Source organism: Caretta caretta, chromosome 8, assembly GCF_965140235.1.
Source record: "Caretta caretta isolate rCarCar2 chromosome 8, rCarCar1.hap1, whole genome shotgun sequence".
NCBI lineage: Eukaryota > Metazoa > Chordata > Testudines > Cheloniidae > Caretta > Caretta caretta.
In genome coordinates, this window is record NC_134213.1 from 50,176,945 (window position 1) to 50,203,396 (window position 26,452).

The 26,452-nt window shown below is 47.3% G+C and overlaps 1 protein-coding gene and 1 long non-coding RNA gene across 2 annotated transcripts in view; one reads left to right on the forward strand and one right to left on the reverse strand.

Moving 5' to 3' along the window:
• Positions 1-24,279, reverse strand: KIAA0040 (KIAA0040 ortholog). Its single transcript, XM_048861929.2, has 2 exons — positions 23,930-24,279; positions 1-3,396 (listed from the first exon to the last, which is right to left on the reverse strand). The coding sequence occupies exon 2, from the start codon at positions 3,279-3,281 to the stop codon at positions 2,964-2,966; it is 318 nt and encodes a 105-aa protein (XP_048717886.2). The 5' UTR covers positions 3,282-3,396; positions 23,930-24,279; the 3' UTR covers positions 1-2,963.
• The window catches only part of LOC125641653 (uncharacterized), a 5,596-nt gene continuing 2,954 nt past the window's right edge, over positions 23,811-26,452 (forward strand). Inside the window, exon 1 of the long non-coding RNA XR_012669643.1 lies at positions 23,811-24,013. This is a non-coding gene — a long non-coding RNA (uncharacterized LOC125641653). The remainder of the gene's footprint in view (positions 24,014-26,452) is intronic.

A 26,452-nucleotide genomic window follows, 5' to 3' on the forward strand; every position in this document is an offset into this window, starting at 1 on the left:
TTTGAAAAAAAAAAAGTTTTATTTTAAAAATTTTTCTTGAGCATGAACTGTGCAGAAGAGGCCGATGCTGAAATCCAGATGCATGCACATGAAGAACTGTCTGCAAGGCAGAGGCTATTCTCCACAGTGGCAGAGCTAGCTGTAGGAACCTGAGCCCAGGTGGGCCTTACCAGGGTGTACTGAACGTGCATCAGACACTGCTTTGTTGTTGGCTGTGCAGATGGAACCTACTGGTTAGCATGTGTCACACAGACCCATAGAGGATGGGGTATTCAGCAGCTCAAGCTACAGACGCTCTCACTTTCAGTTCTGGAAGTGCTGGTTCGATCCCTGGTATTGGCCAAGAGGATGGCTCTCATACAAGGTAGCTTCCTGAGCTTTGCTCTTTTGACTGTATGTAGTGGATAGAGATGGGGCCAAGTCATCAGGAGCTGGAGTTCTGGGCTGGTGGGTTCAGTCCATTAAAGAGATGGCTCAGGGCTATAAAGTTGAACTTCCCCAAAGTTTGGGCATGTTTGGATTTAATGGTTTGGGCCCGTAGTAGAGTTCCTATATGCAGACACGGCCCTTTCTTTTGACTCTCTGGTCCTGACAGGGTTGAGGGCCCCCATAGGAAGCATTTTTCCGGGATGCCTTTCTGGGTCTTTTAACTATGGCAGAGCAAAACAGCTGTAGCCCAAAGGTAGCCATGTCACAACTAGCTATATTTTCCTCTCTGCCAGCCAGTAAGTGCTTGTACCCCCAGTTATGTTTTCCTCTAGCTCTAGTTTTGTGTGTGAGAGAGGGAGAGAGAGATTATTTCTCTCTCTGTTTCCCAAATGATGTAATTTTATAATCAAATATCCCAGAGCAGAAGCTGGGCCAGAGATGTTCAGGGAGAGTTGGTATCTAGGATCAGGTTTCCCTTAAGGCTGTTTAAGCTAAAATCTGACTCTTATTTGTTGCCTCTCAGCCTTGAAATTGGGGGGTCCCTGTGTATTTTTTTTTTTTTTTAATGGAGATGAAGTGAATGAAGGAGCTGAAAGGCATCTACTTAAAGGCATGGGTGAGGAGTCGTCTGGGGTTGAGGCTCCGAACAACACAGTTGAGTGAGGGCCAAACCCCATGAAGTGATGTCACAAAGTCGGACAAATTGGGCTGCACTTTGATGGCACAGCAGAAGTGGCTGATTCTGTAAGCCCCAGCCAGCTCGCCCTGCTGCCTGCTTACCCTAGCAGAAGGGTATCCTAGAGTCAGAGAGCTCTTCTAGTGGAGGGTGGGTGAGACACCCTGCTGCAGATGAGGTCACCACACAGGAGTCTGCCATGCTGGAGGCTGTACCATTTGGCATGCTCCACCAGGGCTGATCCGGATGGGTTTGTGTGCTTCCCTGAACTGTCTGGGTAGTCTGCTCTGGAGGCTAAAAATAAACTAAAGCAGAATGTTCCCAGCAGAGCCTTTAGAGCAAAAATATTTGTCTCTTGCACTGGCTTGTTGGAAAGATGATGGCATCCACCCACTCTGTTTATTTGCAAACCATGTAAATGTGACTTAAATAAACCTTGATGATAATAGTGCATGCACGGGGAGGAGTCAGGCAGGACCCCTGGGAAATAGACTGCAGTCAAAGAGGGCATGGTTGGGGTCAGAGGTGGAGCAGGGGGCACAGATGACTGTGGCCTGCTGACTGTGGGGGGTTCTGTCTGGGACAATGTCTCTTGGGGCGGGATGGGGCAGGAGGTACGAAGTGTATCTGGATTTCAGGCTCCCTTCTATGTCTTCGTGCTGTATTCCAGAGCCAGCTGCCCTTGCAGTGCTCCCTGGACCAGCGGCACAGCTGGATGGCAGGAGCTACTCCCTGTGTGTGCCCATTTGTGTGTACCACTGTCTGGGTGTGCTACATGGGCATGCCTGTGTGTCTGTGGGAGTGTGGCTCTGCCTGCGTGTGTGTCTAGCGTGCCGGGGGGGTGCATGGCCTAAGTTATTGCATGGAGTCAATGTTCCGGGGCCCGACTAGTATACATGGGTTCCATGAATGAACCCTTTCTAGTAGTCATTAAATAAATAACTCTAATGCTGGAGCCAAGCTTCTGTGCAGAATTAGCTGGAGTCTTCTCTCTCGCTGCTGTATAGAAATGAAGCCACCTTCTCTGCAGCAGAACAAGCTGCCAAAGGACCAGTCTGTACCAAGGCCAGTCTTAGACGGGCTTTATAGTGCCAGTGCAAAGGTTTCAGTCTCTTACTGTGCCACTTTTGATCTGTTCTTGCCATCCTCTGTTATGGGGGTGGCTGCCAGCAATAGGGGTGGCTGCTTTGCTGCCTTGGGGGAGCGTCTTTTGGCCTGTAAGGCAGGGCTGGGTTAGGAAGCCCCATGGGAAGCTCCAGCAGTGGGCTGGATACCTGTGTCTTCAGGAGTTGTGAAGCAATAGCTTGCCAGGGTGTGAAGGAAAACCCTTTTCATTGTGCTGTAACCATGTGTTCATGTCTGTGCAGGAGCAAGAGCCCGTGTGTGTGCAGAGGAGTGCCAGGGTGGGTTAGTTTTCAAGTGCATGCGTATATGTTCTTGTGTACATGTATGTTCATGTGCCTGTCGGGGTGCACATCCCTGGGCACGCATGGCTTTGTGCACGTGACATTGGGTTCATTTGCATGGGAGTGCAGGTATGTTGTGCACATGAAGGTGAATATCCATGTGCTCATAGCTGCGTGAATGCTTGTACATGTGAGCGCATGCACGTCCTTGTGCACATGGATGTGTGTGTCCTGGAGCAAGCTGCCTAGTCCAGTTCTGGGTGTGCATGTAAAGATATGCTGGACTGCGTGCCTTCTCGTGATGTCTCCGTGCTCTCACTAGTTTCTGGCTTGTCCTGAAAGTCCTGGTTTTAAAGTCATTATCAAAAGAGACGGAGCCATCACAACATCTCCTTGCAGCACGTGGCCAGAAGGGCTCCCTGGGGAGGAGGGTCTTGGCTCCGTCCCTCCGACTAGACAGGCAGCGATGGTGTCTTGTCCAGCAGGAGGAGCTTGGGCTGAGCCGAGATCCACAGGTCCTCTTCACCCTTCTTTTTCCTCTTTTTGTTCCTCTCTGCTGGGACCTGCCCATTGCTGCTGCTGCTGTTGATGCTGCCTTTGGTCTGCTGTCTACAGAAGCAGCAGTGACAGCAGATGACGAGGAGGACGAGGAGGACAAGGACGGGCAGCCCCAACAGCACTGCCAGGCAGACGGTGTTGAAGATGCCTTCCTGGTGCTTGGTGTGAATGAGATTCCAGAGTGAGTCAAAGAAGGAGCTGACCTGCTCCATTGCAGTTGGCTGGCTGGGCACCTGTTCTCCCCACCTGTGGCTGGTGCGGTCCCCTTGCTGGGCTTTCAGCCCTGAGGGAAGGCAAATGGAACCCAGCAGCAGCTCCGGTCAGTGCCTGTGAAGACAGAGGAAACAACAGGAAATCAGGAGGCTGCCCTGAAATCCACGTTTGATCAACAAAGCTTGAACGCTGCCCATGGGGCCTGCCAGCCTGGTGAGCGCTCAGCCAGCTGCAGAGATGAGTCTGCAGCTCCCGAAAGGGCAATGGTTTGGGACGCTTGGTCTGTGGGCTGAATCATGCAGACCTTCTGCCCAGCAGTGCTGAAGAGCCTCCAGCAAACCTGCTGTGTCTAGGGTCCCAAAGGATTCCTCACTGGCTGCAGCAATGGTGTAAACCCAACACTAGCTGTCTTCCTAAAACTACCGAGTTCCCCGAAGGGCTTGAGTTCTGAGGGGGCTGGCTTACACTGCCTAGGCCATTCTCACTCTTCTGCTGAATGACAGGACTTCTGCATAGTAATGCCCATGGATCCCCTCCTCCTCCTATGGACTGAAAGCACCATATTCCCAGACCCCTTCTGGGCCAGGGCAAATGGGACCAGAGTCCGGCATCAAACTCCCACCTCTGGCATGGGAGCATAGGATCCGAGCCGCAGGTGGATGTACTGCTTTGAATACAATAAGCACTCGAGACACTACATTTGTATATGGGCATTTCCAGAGTTTGGGGAATGTTTGGGTCTGGGCTTTTGTTATGGGTTCAGCTCTAATAAGAATTAATTAGAACATCTAATAAGTTCAGAATAGTTCAAATAACATTTTTCACCCCAGTTTTCCTTGTCACACAGCTCTGTGCTTCTGGGTTCCCCTGGAGACCAGAAGCAGTGAAATACATGTGAGAGGCTGGTCTCATGAGGTTTCCTTCTTGGAGAGGATTAAGATAGAATGTCATTTGGATAACTGACAGCAGGATTGTCTGGCTATGTAGAGTCCCTCCTCAGGCCCTACGCCACCAGCACTCCCAGCTATCTTTGAGACACCACTGACTTCCTGAGGAAACTACAATCCATCGATAATCCTCCTGAAAACACCATCCTGGCCACTATGGATATAGAAGCCCTCTACACCAACATTCCACACAAAGATGGACTACAAGCCTTCAGGAACAGTACCCCCGATAATGTCACAGCAAACCTGGTGGCTGAACTTTGTGACTTTGTCCCCACCCATAACTATTTCACATTTAGGGACAAAGTATACCTTCAAATCAGTGGCACTGCTATGGGTACCTGCATGGCCCCACAGTATGCCAACATTTTTATGGCTGACTAAGAACAACGCTTCCTCAGCTCTCGTCCCCTAATGCCCCTACTTTACTTGCGCTACATTGATGACATCTTCATCATCTGGACCCATGGAAAAGAAGCCCTTGAGGAATTCCACCATGATTTCAACAATTTCCATTCCACCTTCAGCCTGGACCAGTCCACACAAGAGATCCACTTCCTGGACACTATGGTGCTAATAAGGGATGGTCACATAAACACCACCCTATACTGGAAACCTACTGACCACTATGCCTACCTACATGCCTCCAGCTTTCACCCTGACCACACCACACGATCCATCGTCTCCAGCCAAGCTCTGCGATACAACCACATTTGCTCCAACCCCTCAGACAGAGACAAACACCTATAAGGTCTCTATCAAGCATTCTTACAACTACAATACCCACCTGCTGAAGTGAAGAAACAGATTGACAGAGCCAGAAGAGTACCCAGAAGTTACATACTACAGGACAGGCCCAACAAAGAAAATCACCTTCAGCTCCCAACTAAAACCTCTCCAACGCATCATCAAGGATCTACAACCTATTCTGAAGGACAACCCATCACTCTCACAGATCTTGGGAGACAGGCCAGTCTTTGCTTACAGACAGCCCCCCAACCTGAAGCAAATACTCACCAGCAACCACACACCACACAACAGAACCACTAACCCAGGAACCTATCCTTGCAACAAAGCCTGTTGCCAACTGTGCCCACATATCTATTCAGGGGACACCATCATAGGGCCTAATCACATCAGCCACACTATCAGAGGCTCGTTCACCTGCACATCTATCAATGTGATATATGCCATCATGTGCCAGCAACGCCCCTCTGCCATGTACATTGGCCAAACTGGACAGTCTCTACATAAAAGAATAAATGGACACAAATCGGACGTCAAGAATTATAACATTCAAAAACCAGTCGGGGAACTCTTCAATCTCTTTGGTCACTCGATTACAGATCTAAAAGTGGCAATTCTTCAACAAAAAAACTTCAAAACCAGATTCCAAGAAGAGACTGCTGAATTGGAATTAATTTGCAAACTGGATACAATTAACTTAGGCTTGAATAAAGACTGGGAGTGAATGGGTCATTACACAAAGTAAAACTATTTATTTCCCCATGTTTATTCCCCCCCTCCCCCCCGCCCACTGTTCCTTAGATGTTCTTGTCAACTGCTGGAAATGGCCCACCTTGATTATCACTACAAAAGGTCCCCCCCCCCACCCCCGTCTCCTGCTGGTAATAGCTCACCTTACCTGATCACTCTTGTTACAGTGTGTATGGTAACACCCATTGTTTCATGTTCTCTGTGTATATAAATCTCCCCACTGTATTTTCCACTGAATGCAGCCGATGAAGTGAGCTGTAGCTCACGAAAGCTTATGCTCAAATAAATTTGTTAGTCTCTAAGGTGCCACAAGTACTCCTTTTCTTTTTGCGGATACAGACTAACACGGCTGCTACTCTGTAACTTATCCAAATGTGTGAGTGCTTTATCTGGACTGACTCTTGAAACCTTTTGAGGCTTGTTCATTCCTACCTTGACTACTGGGTTGTATGTCTGTATGGGCCACTGCCCCTAAGAAAAGGGGTAGCATTTGTCCGTGGCTGGAAAAACAAACTGAAATGGTGGAGCGATGGTAAATAATGCAGATGTGGAGGGACACTTTCAAACTGATTCTTCACTTGCTTTTACAATGATCTCTTGCAAAGGAAATTTAATGCAAGGTGCTAGTTCTATTCTGTTCAGGTTCCTATGCTGCCCTCAACACGGTAGTGTCTGAGCACCTTCCAGTCAGTCATTACATGACATGACATGACTCCTGTTTGTTGTGTGTGGGTCATTCTTTCTTTCTCCTCCTTTCCCCAGCAGAGAACTGTATGTTTGGTGCAGTGTTTGTTTTGGTAGGTGTGTTTGGGTTTTTTTTTTTTTTTTTTTTTTTTAAAGTACATGCAGCTCTGTGTTTGAGGCTGGAGAAGGCAGGTCAAGGAAGTGTGCCTTGCACTTGGGGTAGAAGTTGGTGAGGCTTTAGCTGGGAGTCTCTAGTCTTCCCACAATGCCTCAACCCTGGTTAGCCATGACAGGTGCTTGTGGTGAGCTTTGAGTACTGCCTACAGAGTGCACTTGACAGTTCACCTCTGGGCTGAGACTGTGAGGGTGGCTTCCGTAATGAGGACCAGAAAGTGGGCTGCCCCCTCCAGCATACTGACTACCACACAGTACGTTTGTGCGGCAGTCCAAGGTGTGATTGCAGGATAGGTAGAAAGGCAGCTAAAAACAGCAGCATGGAAGTGGTAACACAGGCAAGCAATGTAAGTACGCCCCCCCCAGGGTTCCAGCAGGCTTGCACAGCATCCATACTGCTATTTTTTTAGCCATTCTAGTGTGGGTAAACCTAGCCCAGGTTTGCCTCCCTGAGTTGCAATCACCAATCAGATTGTAGTGTACACGCGCACACACCTACAGCATTTAGATAGCAACGTTGCTCAGACTATGCAGACCAGCGCTAGATTTCAACTTGTGACTCTGAAGTTAAAGGCTCTGTAGCCCCTTGCTTGTTCCCCGAGCCACCTGCAGCCCTCCGTTTTGTTTTTTTAACCAAGTGTTTCTCACAGTCGAGGTTTCTTGTGGGAGGTGAACCATTATCCACTATACAAGTTTCAACAGAGGCTGACGTAACAATGGCATTCCCGTAGCTGTGCACGTAACCAGCAAAGCACTGCATTCTTGGCAGCGGCCCAGACCACTTTCCCCCTTGTCAATGTGCTGCATTGCTCCTGCCTCTCCTGGTCCAACTCTTACCTCTTAGTCATTACCATCATGTTTTGTATGGGTGATGGCCAAGTTGTCAAGGAATCCACAAGGCCTGCTTTCAAGTGATTCCACAGAGATTGTGTCTTCACCCTGATTAGTTCCCGAGGTCCCAGCAGTTAAGCTGGACTTATTTTTTGGGAGTGAATTTACTATTCACTGAAAAATGCATTTTTCCAGGGAACGCTTAACAAATTTGAGTTGAATTAAGTGAATAGCTTTGGCTGAAAAAACACCTGAAATTTTTTCTGCGGGAAATGTTAAAACATTTAGTTTCAACTTTTCATTTAAAAAAAAAAAAGTGTTTCAACATTTTTGTTCCGAAAATGTCAATTCGAATAAACATTTTAATAGTTTCATTTGATCCGAACAAAATGTGTTTTTGTTTCAGTGAGAGAAACAAAAAAAAGTCAAGTTTGGTTCAAAACTAACTGAATTTTTGCGTGTGATTTTTGGTTTGGTGGCCAAACCAGAAAATCACCATCTATTTCAGTGTCTCTCAACCTTTCCAGACTACTGTATCCCTTCCTGGAGTCTGATTTGTCTTATGTACCCCCAAGTTACACCTCGTTTAAAAACTACTTGCTGACAAAATTAGACATAAAAATAGAAAAGTGTCACATAAGAATGGCCATACTGGGTCAGACCAATGGTCGATCCAGCCCAGTATCCTGTCTACTGACATTGGCCAATGCCAGGTGCCCCAGAGGGAGTGAACCTAACGGGTAATGATCAAGTGATCTCTCTCCTGCCATCCATCTCCACCCTCTGACAAACTGAGGCTAGGGACACCATTCCTCACCCATCTTGGCTAATAACCATTAATGGACTTAACCTCCATGAATTTATCCAGTTCTCTTTTAAACCCTGTTCTAGTCCTAGCCTTCACAACCTCCTCAGGCAAGGAGTTCCACAGGTTGACTGTGCGCTGAGTGAAGAAGAACTTCCTTTTAAACCTGCTACCCATTAATTTCACTGGGTGGCCCTTAGTTCTTATATTATGGGAACAAGTAAATAACTTTTTTTTATTCACTTTCTCCACACCACTCATGATTTTATATACCTCTATCATATCCCTCCTTAGTCTCCTCTTTTCCAAGCTGAAAAGTCCTAGCCTCTTTAATCTCTCCTCATATGGGACCCATTCCAAACCCCTAAACATTTTAGTTGCCCTTTTCTGAACCTTTTCTAATGCCAGCATATCTTTTTTGAGATGAGAGGACCACATCTGTACGCAGTATTCAAGATGTGGGCGTACCATGGATTTATATAAGGGCAATAAGATATTCTCTGTCTTATTCTCTATCCCTTTTTTAATGATTCCTAACATCCTGTTTGCTTTTTTGACTGCTGCTGCACACTGCATGGACGTCTTCAGAGAACTATCCATGATGACTCCAAGATCTTTCTCCTGATTAGTTGTAGCTAAATTAGCCCCCATCATATTGCATGTATAGTTGGGGTGGTTTTTTCCAATGTGCATTACTTTGCATTTATCCACATTAAATTTCATTTGCCATTTTGTTGCCCAATCACTTAGTTTTGTGAGATCTGTTTGAAGTTCTTCACAGTCTGCTTTGGTCTTAACGATCTTGAGCAGTTTAGTAGCATCTGCAAACTTTGCCACCTCACTGTTTACCCCTTTCTCCAGATCATTTATGAATAAGTTGAATAGGATTGGTCCTAGGACTGACCCTTGGGGAACACCACTAGTTATCCCTCTCCATTCTGAAAATTTACCATTTATTCCTACCCTTTGTTCCCTGTCTTTTAACCAGTTCAAAGTCCTTAATCAAGTCACAGCAAACTATTGCTGAAAAATTGCTTACTTTCTCATTTTTACCATATAATTATAAAATAAATCAAATGGAATAAAGTGTACTTACATTTCAGTGTATAGTATATAGAGCAGTATAAACAAGTCATTGTATGAAACTTTAGCTTGTACTGACTTCACTATGGCTTTTTATGTAGCTTGTTGTAAAACTAGGCAAATATCTAGATGAGTTGATGTATCCCCTGGAAGACCTCTGTGTACCCCCACGGGGACATAGACCAGTGATTCTCAATCAGAGGTGCATTTGCTCAGTATGTGTGAATGGTTGTGTGTGTGTGTGTGGGGAGGGAGGGGTAAATATGGTCCCATCCCCCAATATGCCTAGGGAATTGTGGGGTTTATTTTATTTTTTATTACCCCTTGTCCTGCTGCTAGTTTAGTGCTGTCCTACTTGGTCTAACTTGGCAGGTAGCCAGCTCTATGGAAGGCTGCTCAGATTAGAGCTGACAGACAGTAGCTGGGCTCCTGGTGGGCTTGGATGGGGTACAAAGCCTTTAATCACCAGGTCACTGGTTCAGGTCTAGATTGGTGGTGACTGAACATTGATACTGACTGATGCCTGTTTGGCTGTCTGAGGGAGGGTAGTAACATCTACCTAGCCATGGTGGTTAAGTGTCTGGGTCACAGCCCCTATATGGTGGACAGACTCAGCAGAGAGGTCAGGAGATGAGTTGTAGACTCGATTCTCTTCCCAACTCAAGATGATCCCAGCAGGTCATGGCCTGAGGTGCACATGGCCTGATCTAATGCCCACTGAAATCAGTGGGAGTCTTTCTATGGACCTTAGTGGTGTTGGAGTATGCTTGGAGGTAGGTAGGTGGGAGAAGCACGCCCTTGTGGCTACATTAACAGAGGATCTCAGTCTCCAGGAGTATCGGAGAGGCACCTTTCACTCAGGCTCAAGTCACTTGAAGAAGAGTGTCAGAAAATGTGGTGGGGTGAGCACATCTCTTTGACCCAGTGCAGAGCCTGACAGATGATGCAGCTGCTGTGACTCACCTTGCAATTGTTGCAAGAAGTGGGTGGGGTTGTGGAGGGGAAGGAGCAGCATTTTTGTGGCCTCGTGTAAGGTTTCCTTCCCTGGGGGAGAGTGCGAGGTACTGCTGACCTGCGGGTTCCCTCAAAAAAGCATACCTTTTCTAGGGGCAAGGTCAGAGGGCTGGCTCCGCCTCTTGGGTTCACACTCGGCCTCCCCAGAGACCTAACAAAGCCCTTTGAGGGGCTGCATGAGGTGGTGCCCTTATGGGAGTGTTTCTCAAATGGGGGGTCCTGACTCAAAAGGGGGTCATAACACTATTGGGTGGGGGGGAGGCGAGGCACCCCGTTGCAGCAGCAGTGCAGAAGTAAGGGTAGCATGGGATGGGGGTGGGTTGTCACAGCTTTAAATATTTTTTTAAAGAGCGTCCCAGCAAAAAAAGTTTGAGAACCCCTGCCTTATGGGTTTGAGCTGTCTGAAAGGGCGGTACTTTGGGAGGCTTTGACTCCCCACAGACGTGACCAGGTTAAGGATGATGATGAGATTGTGGTCAGATACCTGCTAGGAGAACTGGCAGATGACTTGGGGGCTAATAAATCGAAACTTGTGCTTACCTAGTGTTTTCCACTCAAGGGTTAGAAAGTGCTTTGAGAGCTTTGGCTGAAGAATCGCTATATGAAAGCTAAGTATTGTTATTTATTAAAGGTCTTGGCCTGCATTAACAACTCAAGTCCCACAGCCTCTCTGGGAGGCAGGGTGAGTTATTGGAATACCTGTTTTATAGAGAGGGGAAACAGAGGCAGAGAGGAGCAGGTCCATATCTTTCAACCATGGATGCCTTAAACACACCCACACTTAACTTGGCAGGTTTCCGTGGAGGTTGTACTTGCAATCCTCCTCTGACAATCAGACCTTGCTCACACACTGTCTCTGGTAGAGACAGAACCTGGTTATCTCGACTCCACTTGTGTTCTACAACTATTAAATTATGGGAGATCTCTGCTGTGGTGTTTGTTTTGGGAATCACCAGGGACCCTAGTTTATTAAAGGACCCATGTTTGTATTGCTGTTTTCCTGTTGTGGGCGGCATTTATTGCTGTCTGACCCTTTCTGTATCTCTCACAAGCAACGATACCCAAGGTTTTACCCTCTCGCTCGTGTCTGTGGTGCTGGCTAGTACATCTGGCCAGTGGGCCAGTACATCTCATTAGTGGATGGATGCTGCTACTTGCCCAGGGCTCTGGATTTGCAGTCACATCCTCTGTTTTAATGAACAGCAAAGCCTGGGCTCTGTTGTTTTTCTAAACAGTAACTCAACATGTATGGTCTCCCTTCTTGATGTATGATCCAGTCTTTCATTGACCTGTCTGGCCACAGGGAGGGTGTGACACCCTTGCGGGAGGTGTTAATCTGTCACAGAGCATCTTTGTCAGCCTAAAATAGGGCTGTCCACTGCAGTTTGGGCCATGAGTGCACCCTGGTAAGTCCTTTGCTACCCTCCGCCCGCAGTGACATCCTACTCTCCACCAAGTCAGACCTGCCATTTTGCACTACCGCAGCAGGCATGGTGCGTTAACGTGGCCTGAAAGAGAATGAAGAAGTCTGCTATTAGAAATTCTGCCCCTGGGAAATTAAACACTGTCTGGAATCCAGATCCATGATGCATTCCTGGTCATGTCTCTTTGCTGAATCACAGAAAACCAAGAGACAAATTCTCAAGGGCTCAGCACCCACTGAGGAAGCTAGATTTTCAAAAGAGCTCAGGTCTTATTTAAACACCAAAACAAGGGACAGATTTTGCCAAAGCGCTCAGCACTTAGCTGTTAGTATCCCAGTGGGAGCAGCTGGATTTTCAGAACACTGCAGCATTACAGCTGCATGAGAAATTGTTTTGATTTTTTTTAAACAATGAAAACAGATTATGATGAAACAAACTTTTTATCCTTTTCATCTAAATTTTCTACATATTTTTTTGGGTGGCATATTGTTGTTTTTTAAATCCATTTTCAGCAGCCAAAACAGAAGCATTTCAAAAAGTTTTGGTTTTTGATGACTTGAACATGTGGAGCCAATTTTTTTTTTAAAATGTTAATTTTGGCTGAAATCTTCAGGTTCTGGTTGCTGAAAACAGAAAAAAAACCCTGAAAACTGAAACAGTTTGAGTATTTCAGCATCCCCCACCCGCATTTAATCAGAAATGGACAGTTCCAGCAAACATTTCTGCTTTGACAAAACACTATTTTTTTCATTTAAAATGGTGTGTGTGTGTGTGTAAAAAATTCTGCATGGAAAAACTGCAGCCAGCTCTACTCAGCACCCAATGGACAACCAGGCTGCTCTTTTGATGACCTATCCCCCTCAAACAGTGTAACTCCTAAGGCCCTAAAAAGGACAGGAAGCATTCACCTGGAGCAGTTGGTTATAATTTATATCAGTATAAGGCTAGAGTCTGTGATGGGCATTAATTCTTCTGGGTAGTGGCCCTTGATTCTGGCCTTCTCATGACCCATGTCAACTTAGGCAAGCTACCCCCTTTAACTGCATACAAACCCAAATGCTCTGTGATGCTTTGGCCCTGGCTGAATATCATTGACACTGAATCCTGGCCCCAAGCCCCATGTCACTGTTCTGGTGCAGAGTTGGCTCTCTGAGGTGGTGCCCTCTGTCTGTGTATTTCACAGGCAGCAGCAGGAGGAAAACCCATGCCGTGGCACAAGACAGCATGGGTGGAAGGGCGTTTGCACACTCCTGACCCTAATTGCTTGCATTTTGAGTGGTCCCTGAGAGCAGGTATATTATGTGATGCCAACCCAAACCCAATCTGCATGTGGTGAAGGACATCATAACTTTGCTAAGCACATTCATGTTTGAACTACATGTCTTTATTTGCACGTGACTCTGCAATGCCTGGATGTGGCTGGGGTTGCAAGCAGAAAGGCCAGAAAATTAGGGGGGAGAAGATTTTGGGGAGAATGATCTGGCAGCCACGAGATCTGGGTTCTGTCCCCACCTCTGCCACTGAGTGCTCTGTGACCTTAGACAAGTCACTTACTTGCTCTGTGCCTCAGTTTCCAACCTGTAACATGGGGATAGCGCTACTTCTCTACCCCACAAGAGGATCATGAGGCTTAATTCATTAATGTTTTAAGACAGGCTACACTGAAAACACTCTCTTTAGGCTCTGTAGAAGTATGAGGCCACCTGACCTACTGCTACACCTTGGCACACAGAAAGCTATTATTGCCTCCAGGAGCAAGTGCATCACGGCCTTGCACAATGTGATTGGCTCACTTAGCGATGTCACTTCTGGAAGCTTTCAGGAGCAGCATTTCCCAAATCAACATGTCACCCCATGTACCCTAGCCAAGCAGACAGAGTGTCTGTGGGCACCTGTGGCTGGGTGGACTGACTAGCTGACAAATACACAAATGGCCTTCATTTGTCCACAGACAATGACCATAGCCCCTTGTCACAGTGGGGCTGGATCCTTTACGCTGCAGGAAGTGGTGTATAGCGTGTGGACAGCATCACAGCACATCAACTAGGGGTTAAACAGTATGCAATGGGTAGAGCAGGATTTGAAAAAAGAAGGCAAACAGGCTGGTGTCCAACTACTCCCCCGGTTTCCAGCCTCGAGGGTTGCCAAGTGGAGTGACTGTTGCTAAGGAGGCTATAGTCAGACAGATTACACCATCCCAGCCACCACTCCTCCTCCTCCCTGCATTCCAGCCATGAGGAGCTTTTACTGTGACACGATCCGGCCGAGGGCAGCCTTTGGGACAAACTTTCATGCCTGATGTTTGCGTCTTACTGTGGGACCCTCCCATCGGGAGGGAAGTGTCACAGCCTGGCAATGCAGGGTGGTGGTAAAGTGGAGCTGCGTCAGCCCCAAAGAGCTTGGGGGAGGGTTTCCCTCTAGCACCAAGGCAGTGTGTCGCAACTGGAACGGCTGGCAAAGCTAACTGAGAGGAGCTAGACACCTGTATCTGTCCATGTGTCCCTGCAGGGCATGCACTGTCCCCACTTGCCTTCCAACGCCTATGGGTTAGTGGCAAAAGCCAGATGGATCACAACAGGGCAACCCCAGTTACTAGGTTCTATAGAGGGGACTAAACTGGCCAAAACCTGCATACTGCATGCCTCCTCACACATGTGCACACTATGCCCCGCATGTGCCATACATACTGGCACACGTGTGTACACAGCCCACTCCATCACAGCCCACACCTCACCCAAGGTAAGAAGGAGACTATAGAGGAAAACTACCATATATGGGGTGTTGAGGAAGGGAGGGCAAAAATATCCAGCCTGGAATTTCCCTCTGGCAGTTGTAGACAAAACTGCCTTCTGTCTGTTTGCTCACTTGGAACTGGGCAAAGATCCCACCCTAGATTTCTGTGCTACTGGGGATGGATGGTGGGAGTAGCCCCTAGTGATGGAAAAACCAGATCTGGATTTACGTACCTGTCTGGCATAGACCCAAGGTACATCTGTGGATTCTGGTGCACCCTTTACAGGCCTAACTGTAGGCGTGCACCCAAGACCCATTGCTTCAGGGTGAAGGCCTAAATGGCTGGAGCTGGATTTAATTCAGTGGGCCAAAATCTAGAGGAAGAGACTCCCTCAGTACATTGTGATTGTACAGGGCTGAACACAATGGGGCTGTGATCTCAGTTGGGACCTCTAGGGCTACTGTAATGGAAACAATAAATAACATTAATAAGCTACAATAGGGAATGAACACTTGCAGCAAAATGTTGCTTCAGTCAATTTTGGTGCCTCTCTCCTTGATTATTGTTAAAGAGCCTTTTTTATTTAAGTAGGAAAACGAATGAATGATGATACCTAGCTCGTATATAGCACTTTTTGTCCGTGGATCTCAAAGTGCTTCACAAAGGAGTCGTCTCAACATCCCCATTTTACAGATAGGCAAACTGAGGCACGGAAAAGTGACATGACTTGTCCAAGGTCATCCAGCACACCAGTGGGTCAGATGGGAATAGAACCCATGTCTCCTGAGGCTTAGACCAGTGCCCTATCTATTAGACAACACTGTCTCCCTGGAGTGCCTAGATTCCCACCCTCCTGCACAGGGGCATCACGGGGGAAAATGTGAGAGCCTCTTGTTTAAAATATTAAAATCCCAACACTCATCCCCTTCTCCCACCCCCCAGAGGCTCCTGTAAATAATTTTTAGAACTGATTGTATTTCCCTATTGACTTTATCCTTGTGGAACTGAAAAAAAAAATAGTAATCAAACAAACAGAATATCTTGTTTTTGTCTGGATATTCTGTGTGTGTGTGAAGCTATAGTGCCATTTATCCATAAACGGGAAGTCAGACTCCCATAATACTCTACTCCACAAGAAAAGTAATTTTAGACAAAACAGGATGTATATTTTAATTCCTGCATCAAGACGCTTTATATTTACTGTCTTGAAAGTTTTAAGGGGGTGTGACAGGGTCAGGCCAGATGGTGGAAGGTCCGGCGGTGAGGACAAAGAAGGTGTTGGGAGGAGGCCACATGGAAGTAGCCCAGGGCATTGTAGCTGTCACAGGAGACACTATAGACAGCAGCAATCCATAGGGCCCTGGGCTGGAACCCAGAGCAGAGGGCAGGCCTGGGTTCTCCGCCATCCCTAAGAGGACCTTCATCCTGATGTCTGATAATGCTTGTACTTCACAGTCCTCCAGCAGCACACCTACTCACTCTCAGCTTCTTGTGCACCTCTAGCTCCTAGCTCCTCGCATACACCTCACTAACTGAAGTGAGGTCCTTTTTAAAACCAGATGCCCTGATTAGCCTGCCTGTCCTAATTGATTCTGGTAGCTTCTTAATTGGCTCCAGATGTCCTAATTAGCTTGCCTTAATTGGTTCCAGCAACTTCCGGATTGTTCTGGAACCGCCCATTATCTTACTCAGGGAAAAGGGATCTGCTTAATCTGGGGCTAATATCTACCTTCTATCACTCTCCTGTAGCTATCTGGCCTGACCCTGTCACAGGGGTTGCAATTTTCTTTTTTAAATTGTAATTACTTGGTTACAGAAAAGCAGAGCTGTTTATAATGTTGCCATGGCTGTCTTTCCCCTTTAAAACATAGCTGAATAAATTGAACGTGACTCTTAACGTATGTGTAAAATGTCTAGCCCAAATGGACCCTAATTTCTTGCCTCAAGCCCTGAGTAAGGGGCAGTGTACAGCTGTGCAGCCCGAGGAGCAGACCACAAGCCACATTGTGGTTCTCACTCTTACTCGAAGGGGAAGTAACATGCATCAGCCCTGGATCTGGTGAGGTGTAAATAACTTCCACCCTCTGTGCCTGCTCAGTTGTGCTGGTGATGCATTGTGGGAGGTGGAGGCGGAAGTTCTGTCCTCACACAGCTATTAGGAACACAGGTAGTTGGTCCAGGGCAGTAGGGGGGCTTTCCACACCTGTAAGGCCTTGTTGCCAGGGTCCCAATCTGACCCTCAGTTAAATCTGATACACAACTAACTTTAAATGATTATTTAGGGCCTCTGTTGCCTTTTGCTCTGTAGATGAAGATTGTTAGTGCAATAATTGGGGGGGGCTCACTGAAAATTTTTTGGCATCCCTAGCTATGAAATTTCAGTTTAGAGCTGGCAACGCTCAGATCACAAACAGCCTTGTCAGTAAGGCTGCTGAAGGGTGTGCCTCACTAGTCTACACCCCCATTCAGCCAGAAGGGGTTTGTTGCACAGATCCCAGCGTATGCACCTTTCAAACTAGCAGGGAAGTTTGATGTGACTGACTTTCTTCTGGTGCTCCAGGCCCACGTCTGGAGGAGCAGAAGGTGCTGCAAGTTGGGACTGAGGAGCTGTCTCTTGAGTGCTCAGGGCTGGACTAGGAGGAGGCACTACGGACTGATTCATTTGGATAGTCAGAGTTTTTTTGGGAGGGTGTCAGAACTGATTAGAGCTGAGGATGGTACAAGCAGGTACTGTGCAAATGCAATCAGAATCCTGATTTTAGGAGAGCCACTTAGTTCACTTGTAAAGCAGTTATGGAAGAGAGAAATGAGTGCATTATAATGACCCTTTCCTGGCACTAAGCATGTAATAGGAATGAGTCAGAGAAAAGTTTGTTGTAACTTGAAGAATTTGCTGCAACCAGAGCTTTAGGCATCTACTTGATGTATCAATAGGACATGTTTGTGTTTTTGTCTCTTGTATATAAATTGTCAAACTTAGTTGTCTAAAGTTATGCTCCTAAATAAAGGATGTGACACTCTTTCTCCTCCCCCGCCCCCAGGTGCTGAGCACTTGCAGCTCCTATTAAAGTTAATGTTAGCGACAGGTGCCCAGAACCTTTGAAAATCAAGTCACTTATTTAGGTACTTCAATGTGGATTTAGGCATCTAATTTTAGAGATCTTCATTTGACAACTTGGACCTACAAAACCCAAATAATTAGCATTGATACTATGCAAAGGTTGCAAGGTCAAGCACTAAAAGTGTCAGGAAATTTAAAATTATAAGAGTTGTTCCGGCAACATGAGTTGGCCACATCCTGTATATTTTATAGTAACCAAATATTTTTAAAAAGAAGTTTAAGATTTACACTGAACAATGGGAAAAGGACTGGAAAGCACTACATCTGTGTAATGTGGCCAAGTTCATAGGACTGCAGCAACCTCAAGCTCTGATCCTACAAATTGATCCATTCAGACATGCTCTTATGTCTCATTTCACCGGGACTCTTCGCAGACTTGTCTGGATTCCTTTGCAGAACTGAGGCTTTAACTTGTGGAATATGGTGACTTTTGAGTGCTTGTTCTCACAATGCTGACACTTTGTATATTTAATGCCCTAGAGGTGGGTAGCTGTTTTTAAGGGAGGGGAATTGGAAGAAAATAGAAAACTTAAAATCTGGAGGGTAATAGCTTGAGCAATTCCATGACCTGCACTGGAACAATTCACCAAGGGTCATCATGAATTCTTCTCCATCACTGACAATTTTTAGATCAAGATGGGCTGTTTTTCTAAAAGCTCTGCTCTAGAAATAATTGTGGGGGGGAGGGAGCGGGAGAAGTTCTCTGGCCTGTGGTATACAGGAGGCCAGTCTAGATATTCACAATGGTCTCTTCTGGCCTTGGAATCTGTGACTCTCTGAAATATATACATAGAAGAGCCTGCCTACATTTAAGAAAAATTTTGCCCTGGTGTAACTGCATGGATGTAGTTAACACCACTGCAAACCCACGATGGAGATGTGGGGGGCTGTACTGCCCCAAAGTGGGACTTACATACTCTAATTGGGTAATTTATCAAAAAGCTACACTATGTGTCCCACTTTGTGCTAGAACAACCTGCCTGCATTTGGAATTTGCACCAGTGTAAGGGCTTGTTTACACAGAGACTTAGTCCATGGCAAGCCAGGGTGTAAATCTACATAAACTAGCTTGTTGTGCGTTGACCATGTGGGCCCTATTACTGTGTACTAAAAGGTCAAAGCGCACTACAGAACATTTGGGGCATGGTAGCAGATTTCATGTGGTCAGTTAGTATGTAGTGGGCTAGAGCACTGTAGATTTACACCCTGGCTTGCCACCTACTAAGTCTCTATATAGACCAGGCCAGATCAGTGCACTTGCACTGACGCACGTTTTGTTAACGTAGACAAGGCCTAACCTCTATTGCCCTGCAATGCACCGTTACACTGGTGCAAAGTGCTAGCATTCTGAGCTGGTGGTATTCCCTTCCTTCCCCTCTGCAGGGGTCTAAATAACTAAACATGGTACATGGCTCTGCTGACTTCACCAGAAGAGCTTGGATAACACCCACATCTTCTGGGTGTGGTGTTCTGTCCCATCTAGTGGCACCAAGACCACTTAAGAGAGAGGGGGAAAATGAGTCTGCTCTACAGCCTTAAGTAATAGCCAGTTGGCTTTTAGTTTATGCTGTAGAGGCTCATGCACTAAGCTCCAGACGTCCCTGGTTCGATCTTGCCCGACAACAACCAGGGTCTGTCGATGTTACACTTGCAAGTTCTTTGATTGGACCAACATGGACTTAACTTGCCACACCTATGTACTGGGGCTATTTTTCAGTGCATACCTGCAGACTTAAGGAAATGTTTCATTACTCATGGTCAGTGCAAGTTTCACATTCAGCTGGTTTCCTTGTAACATTACCTAAGAAAGCCTGGTTAGGATGTTTTTGAAATGGTGAATAGTATATTCCCTTCACTCTTCCAGAGCTCACAAACGGCTCAAGGGATTTTGATCAAATTTCCCTTCCCTGCCCCTCTGAAAATATCAGACAGAAGCCAAGCGTAGATAATTTTCTCCCCAAAGGTGAATGATTTGGCAAGTTATGAATGTTTAAAAACATGAGATTAAAAGTGAAACTATTTTGAAAATTTAACCATAGAAGCATGCACAGGCCCAGACACAATCTATGTATGCAGATACTGATAGTGCAATAAAATTAAAGAACACTGATCAATTTGACCCTTTTTATAATCATTCAAACAACAATAGAATGATACTGTTCCCATCTGACTTTGTATGCTCATAATGTTATTAATGAACTTTGTCCAAAACTACTTCTAAAATGAGATTTAGTAAATGGTCTATCCTTCACAATATGCTATAAAATACCATCCCCATGTGTATCTAGTATCTACTGTTCGTAGCCTGGAGGCTCCAATCCAGCAGAGATTCATCTGCATGGAGCTTATTGAAGGAGCGGGGTCCTAATAAGCATTGATGATCCTATTTGATACCAGCTGATCTCTGTACAGGGATGATTCCTTCCTATAGTCTGAGAGCTTTTCTGGTGATTTGAATAGGTTCCATGTTTCTACACAGGCTATATTTAATTGATGGCTCTCGTGAACTCTGGCTAGATCTCTGTAAAAGCTGTATAATCAACCTGGCACAACTCCTCTGCTTACATTTTTCTTTTTGACTGATCTGAAACTCAGACTGGGCTTGCTGTATTCTTTACCAAAGCTTGCAAGCCCTTTGGGAAGATTCTCCAGGCAGCCTGGGCTGCTTGAAGATTTGAGGTGGCAGCCCTGTGAATCTTGGAGGCTTTGGCTGAATATTGCTTGGAGCTGTGGGGCATCACTCCTTACTGAGAATTGTCTGTGTGAAACTGATAATAAAAGTTCTAACTAGAGACTGGCTGGAACCAGCAGCCTTGGGATTTGCACCCACCCCCAACATTGGAGCTAAAATGTATGGCTCAACCCCATCTCTAGATCTTGTGACTCCCTGTGAACTGAAATCCTCATGCTCAGCAAAGCTCTTGTTCTGACCCATGTTCCAGTACCCTGAGGGAAAAGGCAGATTTTCATCAACAAAACCCTAAAGCACCGAAGAGTGTTTAGCCACTCAGATTGGCTGAAGGCTCGGCAGCCCTGCTCCTGCTATTCCCAACTCTCGAGTCTCTCTCCAGCCTCCTTTTGGGAGCCTGAGGTGCCCTGCCTCTGCTTGATGAATGACCTGGCTTAGAGATGGCTGCACCTCTCCGGTGCACCAAGCTACTCCCGGATCAGCCCCAGAGGCCTGGTCAACACAATGTTTTGTATCTGTTCTGCAGCACTGCTGCTAGCCATAAATGCAAGCACCAGTGCAGCCTGGGCTCTGGCACGTCCAGCACTATGTCACAAAACTCTGCCCTGAACACCAGTGCTGCAAACTGGGAATGAAATTTTGTAGTGCGGGGGGACTCAGAAATGGAAGCCAGACATCCCCATCCCCATCCTCTTCCCCCTTGGGCAGGGCCTACACACGTTGCCTTCACAGTGTGACCAGCCCCTATCATTCCAGGAAGCATAGAATCATAGGACTGGGAGGGACCTTGAGAGGTCATCTAGTCCAGTCCCCGGCACTCATGGCAGGACTAAGTATTTTTTAGAGCATCCTTGACAGGTGTTTGTCTAACCTGCTCTTAAAAATCTCCAATGACGGAGATTCCACAACGTCCCTTGGCAATTTATTCCAGTTCTTAACCATCCTGACAGGAAGTTTTTCCTAATGTCCAACCTAAACCTCCCTTGCTGCAATTTAAGCCCATTGCTTCTTGTCCTATCCTCAGAGGTTAAGGACAACAATTTACCTCCCACCTCCTTGTAAACAACCTTTTATGTACTTGAAAAGTGTTATCATGTCTTCTCCCCCCCACAACCCCCATCCCCGCAGTCTTCTCTTCTCCAGACTAAACAAATCCAATTTTTTCAGTCGTCCTTCACAGGTCATGTTTTCTAAACCTTTAAATCACTTTTGTTACCCCTTCTCTGGACTTTCTTCAATTTGTCCACATTTTTCCTGAAATGTGGTGCCCAGAACTGGACACAATACTCCAGTTGAGGCCTAACCAGCACAGAGTAAAGCAGAAGAATTACTGCTTGTGTCTTGCTTACAACAGTGGCTCTCAACCTTTCCAGACTACTGTACCCCTTTCAGGAGTCTGACTTGTCTTGCCTACCCAAGTTTCACCTCACTTAAACTACTTGCTTACAAAATCAGACATAAAAATACAAAAGTGTCACAGCACACTATTAGTGAAAAATTGCTTACTTTCTCCTTTTTACAATATAATTATAAAATAAATCAGTTGGAATATAAATATTGTATTTATATTTCAGTGTATAGTATATAGAGCAAACAAGTCGTATGAAATTTTAGTTTGTATTGACTTTGGTAGTGCTTTTTATATAGCCTACTGTAAAACTAGGCAAATATCTAGGAGTTATTGTACCTTCTGGAAGACCTCTGTGTACCCCCCCCCCCAGGGGTACATATGCCCTGGTTGAGAACCCCTGGCTTACAATATTCATGCTAATACATCCCAGAATGTTTGTTTGCTTTTTTTTTTTTTTGCAACAGTGTTACACTGTTGACTCATATTTCTCTTGTGATCCACTATAACCCCCCCCCCCATCCCTTTCCACAGTTCTCCTTCCCAGGCAGTCATTTCCCATTTTGGATGTGTGCAACAGATTGTTCCTTCCTAGGTGGAGTACTTTGCATTTGTCCTTATTGAAGTTCATCCTATTTACTTCAGACCATTTCTCTAGTTTGTCCAGATCATTTTTGAATTTTAATCCTATCCTCCAATGCACTTGCAACCCCTCCCAGCTTGGTGTCGTCCATAAACTTTATAAGTGTATTCTCTATGCCACTATCTACATGACTGATGAAGATATTGAACAAAACCGGACTCAGAACTGATCCCTGTGAGACGCCTCGCAATATGCCCTTCCAGCTTGAGTGTGAACCACTGAAAGCTACTCTCTGTTTTCCAACCAATTATGCACCCAGCTTATAGTAGCTCCATCTAGGTTGCATTTCCCCTAGTTTGTTTTAGGAGAAGGTCATGCAAGATAGTATCAAAAGCCTTACTCAAAGTCAAGATATAAGATCAAAGAACCTGAGTATGAGTTGAGTGTTGAACTAGGATCCCTGCAGGACAGCATGCTGGTATCCTTTATATAGGTTAGGCCAGATAGGTCCTCTGACTGGCACAGCCAATGCAGAAGAACGTTTGTAACAACTGTGGGTCAAAGATTCCTGTTACACCAGGCTCAGGTCCCAGCAAAGGCATCTGAGGTCTGGGAGAGATCTCCCTTGCCTTTTAAAACTCAAGAAATTTTATTTAGAAAGAAACTCTACTTCACAGCTCATGTCAGTTTCCATACCTCCCTCAGCTCCAGCTACTGGAATGGGAGAAGGGCCCAGGCGGATATGGGGGATACTGTGTCACTCCTGTTGGAATTAGGAGGAGACCCTTTGGCCAGCTCACAGAGGGGAGAGGGTGCGTCCCCTGCTGTCTGAACTGCTCATAGTGGAGACAGCCCCAGAGCAATACCAAGTCAGGAACCCCGGAGCTGTTCATTATACACAAGGGCAATTGTGCTGAGAGGTTCAGCATGTGCCACTTTAACAATGAAGCTAACCTACCCCCCACCCTCCCAGTACCGTGCTCAGGAAAGGCAGCTCTCACTTTCTGACTCTCCTGTGCATGGCTCTCTCCAAGCTCACAGCTAAATAACAGCGCAGAATCCAGAGCACCAGCAGCAGCTTATTATTTACTTGGATTCCAGTAGCAGCCAGAGGCTCTAATGAAGCTCCAGGCCCCATCATGCTGGGCACCCTCCACAATCCCTGGCCCAAAGATTTTATAGTGGAATAGAGCGGACCAGCAAATGGAGTGGGGAAACTGAGGCACAGAGCGGGGAAGTAATGTGCCTAAGGTCACTCCCAAGGCCAATGGCAGATCCAGCTCTCCTGCCTCCCAATCGAGTGACCTGTGGGCTGGACCACAGTGCTGGCGCCCGCGGCATAAGTTCAGTGTTGTTTACAGATCCGAGACAGGGCGCTCAGGCTACATGCTGGGTTCCGGCGCTGGGGACCTCAGGGAAACCCCTGAGCGCCGCTGCCGTGCCTCAGTTTCCCTTTAGCCAACGGAGGACAGTACTTTAGCTAGCTCCCGGTGATGTCCGCCCGGCCCCGGGAGCGCGCCTTGGATAATAGGGGTCCCAGAGCAACAGGGCTAAGCAGGCTGCTCGCTCCGCCAGCCCGCCGTCTGTGTGCACAGGGCGCGGTGACCCAGCGCTCCAACGGGGAGTCGCTTCCCGGGAGCACCCCGCGCTGGGACCGGGGAGGGCGCCCCGCGGCTACGTCCACACGCCCTGGCACGGCCGCCAGCAATTTACCTGCCGCTCCCCGGGGCGCTGCCCCGGCCACAGTCCCGCGCCGCCGCCGCCGCCTGAGAAGTTTCGCAGCAGCCAGAGGAAGTGGTGAGCTGACGGCTCGGGATGTTTGCTGCCAGCGGCCTCCCAGCGCTCCGCCCCTTGCCCTGCCCGCTCTCCCCGCCGTACTTGGGGCGACTGCCGGCTCAGGCCGGCCCCGGGGCTCACGCCCTGGCCTGTTTGAGCTTTCCCGCTCAGCTCTGCTCGCGCTGGCTCCCTCTCCCCGGCACGGCGGCTTTCCACGCGTGACCCGCCCCCGGCCCTTCTGACCCACGCAGGGCCCAGGCCACTGGGGGGACACCTCGCCCGCCGGCCACGTTCGCCGCCCTCGCACCCACGCCACGGGACACGCTGTGCAGGCGCTGGCCCGTGGGCGACCTGTCTGCACATGCTGCGGGAAGAGAGACCTGAGGCCAGCTGCACAGAGGCACATAAAAAAACCCACCGCCTCACACAGACGCACCCCACAACGCACCCCACAACACACAGGCACATGCTAACTCGCAAGGCAACAGGCACATCCTAGCCACAGGTGCACATGCAACCGGGAAGACAGAAACCCACACTCGCAGGTATGCAGAGTCACACACACAAATACACAGCACTACACACAGAGCCATGCGCTGTACACACAGGTATACACAACACACACATGCTGCAGGCAGAGAGACACACGACCATGCACAGAGCTACATGCTATACACACAGGCATACACAATACACAGACATACTAGCCACAGACACACGTGCTTCAAGCAGAGACACACACCGCACACCGATCCATGCACTGTACACACAGCATACACAACACGCGTACACAGATACATGCTACAGGCAGAGAGACACACCATCACACACAGAGCCATGCGCTATACACACAGCATACACAGCACACATACACAGATGTGCTATCCATAGACACATGCTACAGGAAGAGAGACACACCAGTGCGCACACATACAGATCCCTCCTCACAAAGATACACACACCCTAACGTGGAGAGAGATATGGTAGCTGCTTCCCTGACTAAGGTACTGTATTATTAACAGAACAAGCCGGGTAACAAAACACCGTAGGGGGCGAAGGAATCAGATCGCTGATAGGGAAGAATGGGACTGACCTGTGTGTGGCCAGCCTTATCAGCTGGCTCAGGGATATTATGCAAGCATTTCAAACCACATGGCAGAGAGACCTGTGTGGTTCAGGCCTCCTTTGCCTACTCTCAGAGCATTTGAGCTCAAACTGTCCAGCAATGAGAGTGGCTGGGTGTTAGGAAATTTGGCAGCAGGTACAAATAGCCCCCGCCTGTCCCTGGCTCTTGGGAGTGGTGCTAGTTTGAGAGAGAGGAGAAACGCTGGTCAGAAGACCAGGGTGGCTGGAAAGTGCCCCGGGGGTCGTATTTTTCAGTCTGGCCTTTATCAAGACTTTGTTTTTGCACCTGCAATATTGTGGGTACTAATAAACACAGGTGGAATTTTGTCCCACAGTTTAAGAGCTTTAGGTCCACCACTGGTTTGTGGGTGCAGTCGGGGCTGAGGTGTCTGAATGACATGAACTGTGGCTGCAAGTCATTGCTGGTGCAAAATTGCACTGGCAATTATTTACATCCAGAGTTTGCAGGTCCTAATGTGGAGGCTGGTGTTTGAGAACCTGGCTTGGGACCTTTAACTTCTGCCTGCCCAAGCAGATGAATGACATACAGAGGCCATTTAATAACAATGACCAAGACTCACAACCGATAGGCTACAGGGTGAAAACTGAGCACCAGCGGAGGTACACAAAGACAGTTATAGAGTACGTAGGATAGTGTATCCCAGGGAGGATAACCACACATCTAGGTGAGAGACAGAGGACTCAGTCTTCATTCACTGAATCTGGTCATCACATGCCTGACCCAATCCATGTAGGCATCTGGCAAGCTAGGGGCGCATTACAATGGGTGCTGCTGTCTCTGGCTGGAGGGAGTGTGGTGCCCTGTGAGCTGGAATGTGCATGTCTTAGCTGCTGACTCGGACATGATAACTTGAACCAGCCTTGAGTGAGAGGAAAGAAACTGCTGCTGAAAAAGCAGTGTGGGTCCGCCTTCCAGCTGGAGAAACCAGTGGCTTGCCCCTGTGGGTCACCTGGAATAAAAGTTTTATTACAGCTGGTTTGCAGAGGGTGTGAATTGATTGTGACCAAATGGTGTGATGCTAGCTCAGAGCCCATAAATGTATATTATTCTAGGGTGCAGTCATGCCACTCTTAAAATAGGTGCCAGATACTTGTGGAATAAGCGGAATGAATCATGCTGATGTCTATACTGATGAGGAAGCTGTGCAGTTATCAGCGAACTCTCTAAATGAAGTTTAATAGCAGCTACTGGGTTGTGGGTAGTAACCAGAACTTCAGGAGTGGCACATTGGAACAGATGTATGGTGCATCTTGGTGCACTGCCTCTGACAGTGGCCGATTCTAGAGGTTCCCTCCTCCCATGTAATGCACCCA

Coding starts and splice junctions, on each gene's coding strand:
- KIAA0040 (XM_048861929.2), bottom strand. CDS start 3,281: ATGGAGCAGGTCAGCTCCTTCTTTGACTCACTCTGGAATCTCATTCAC.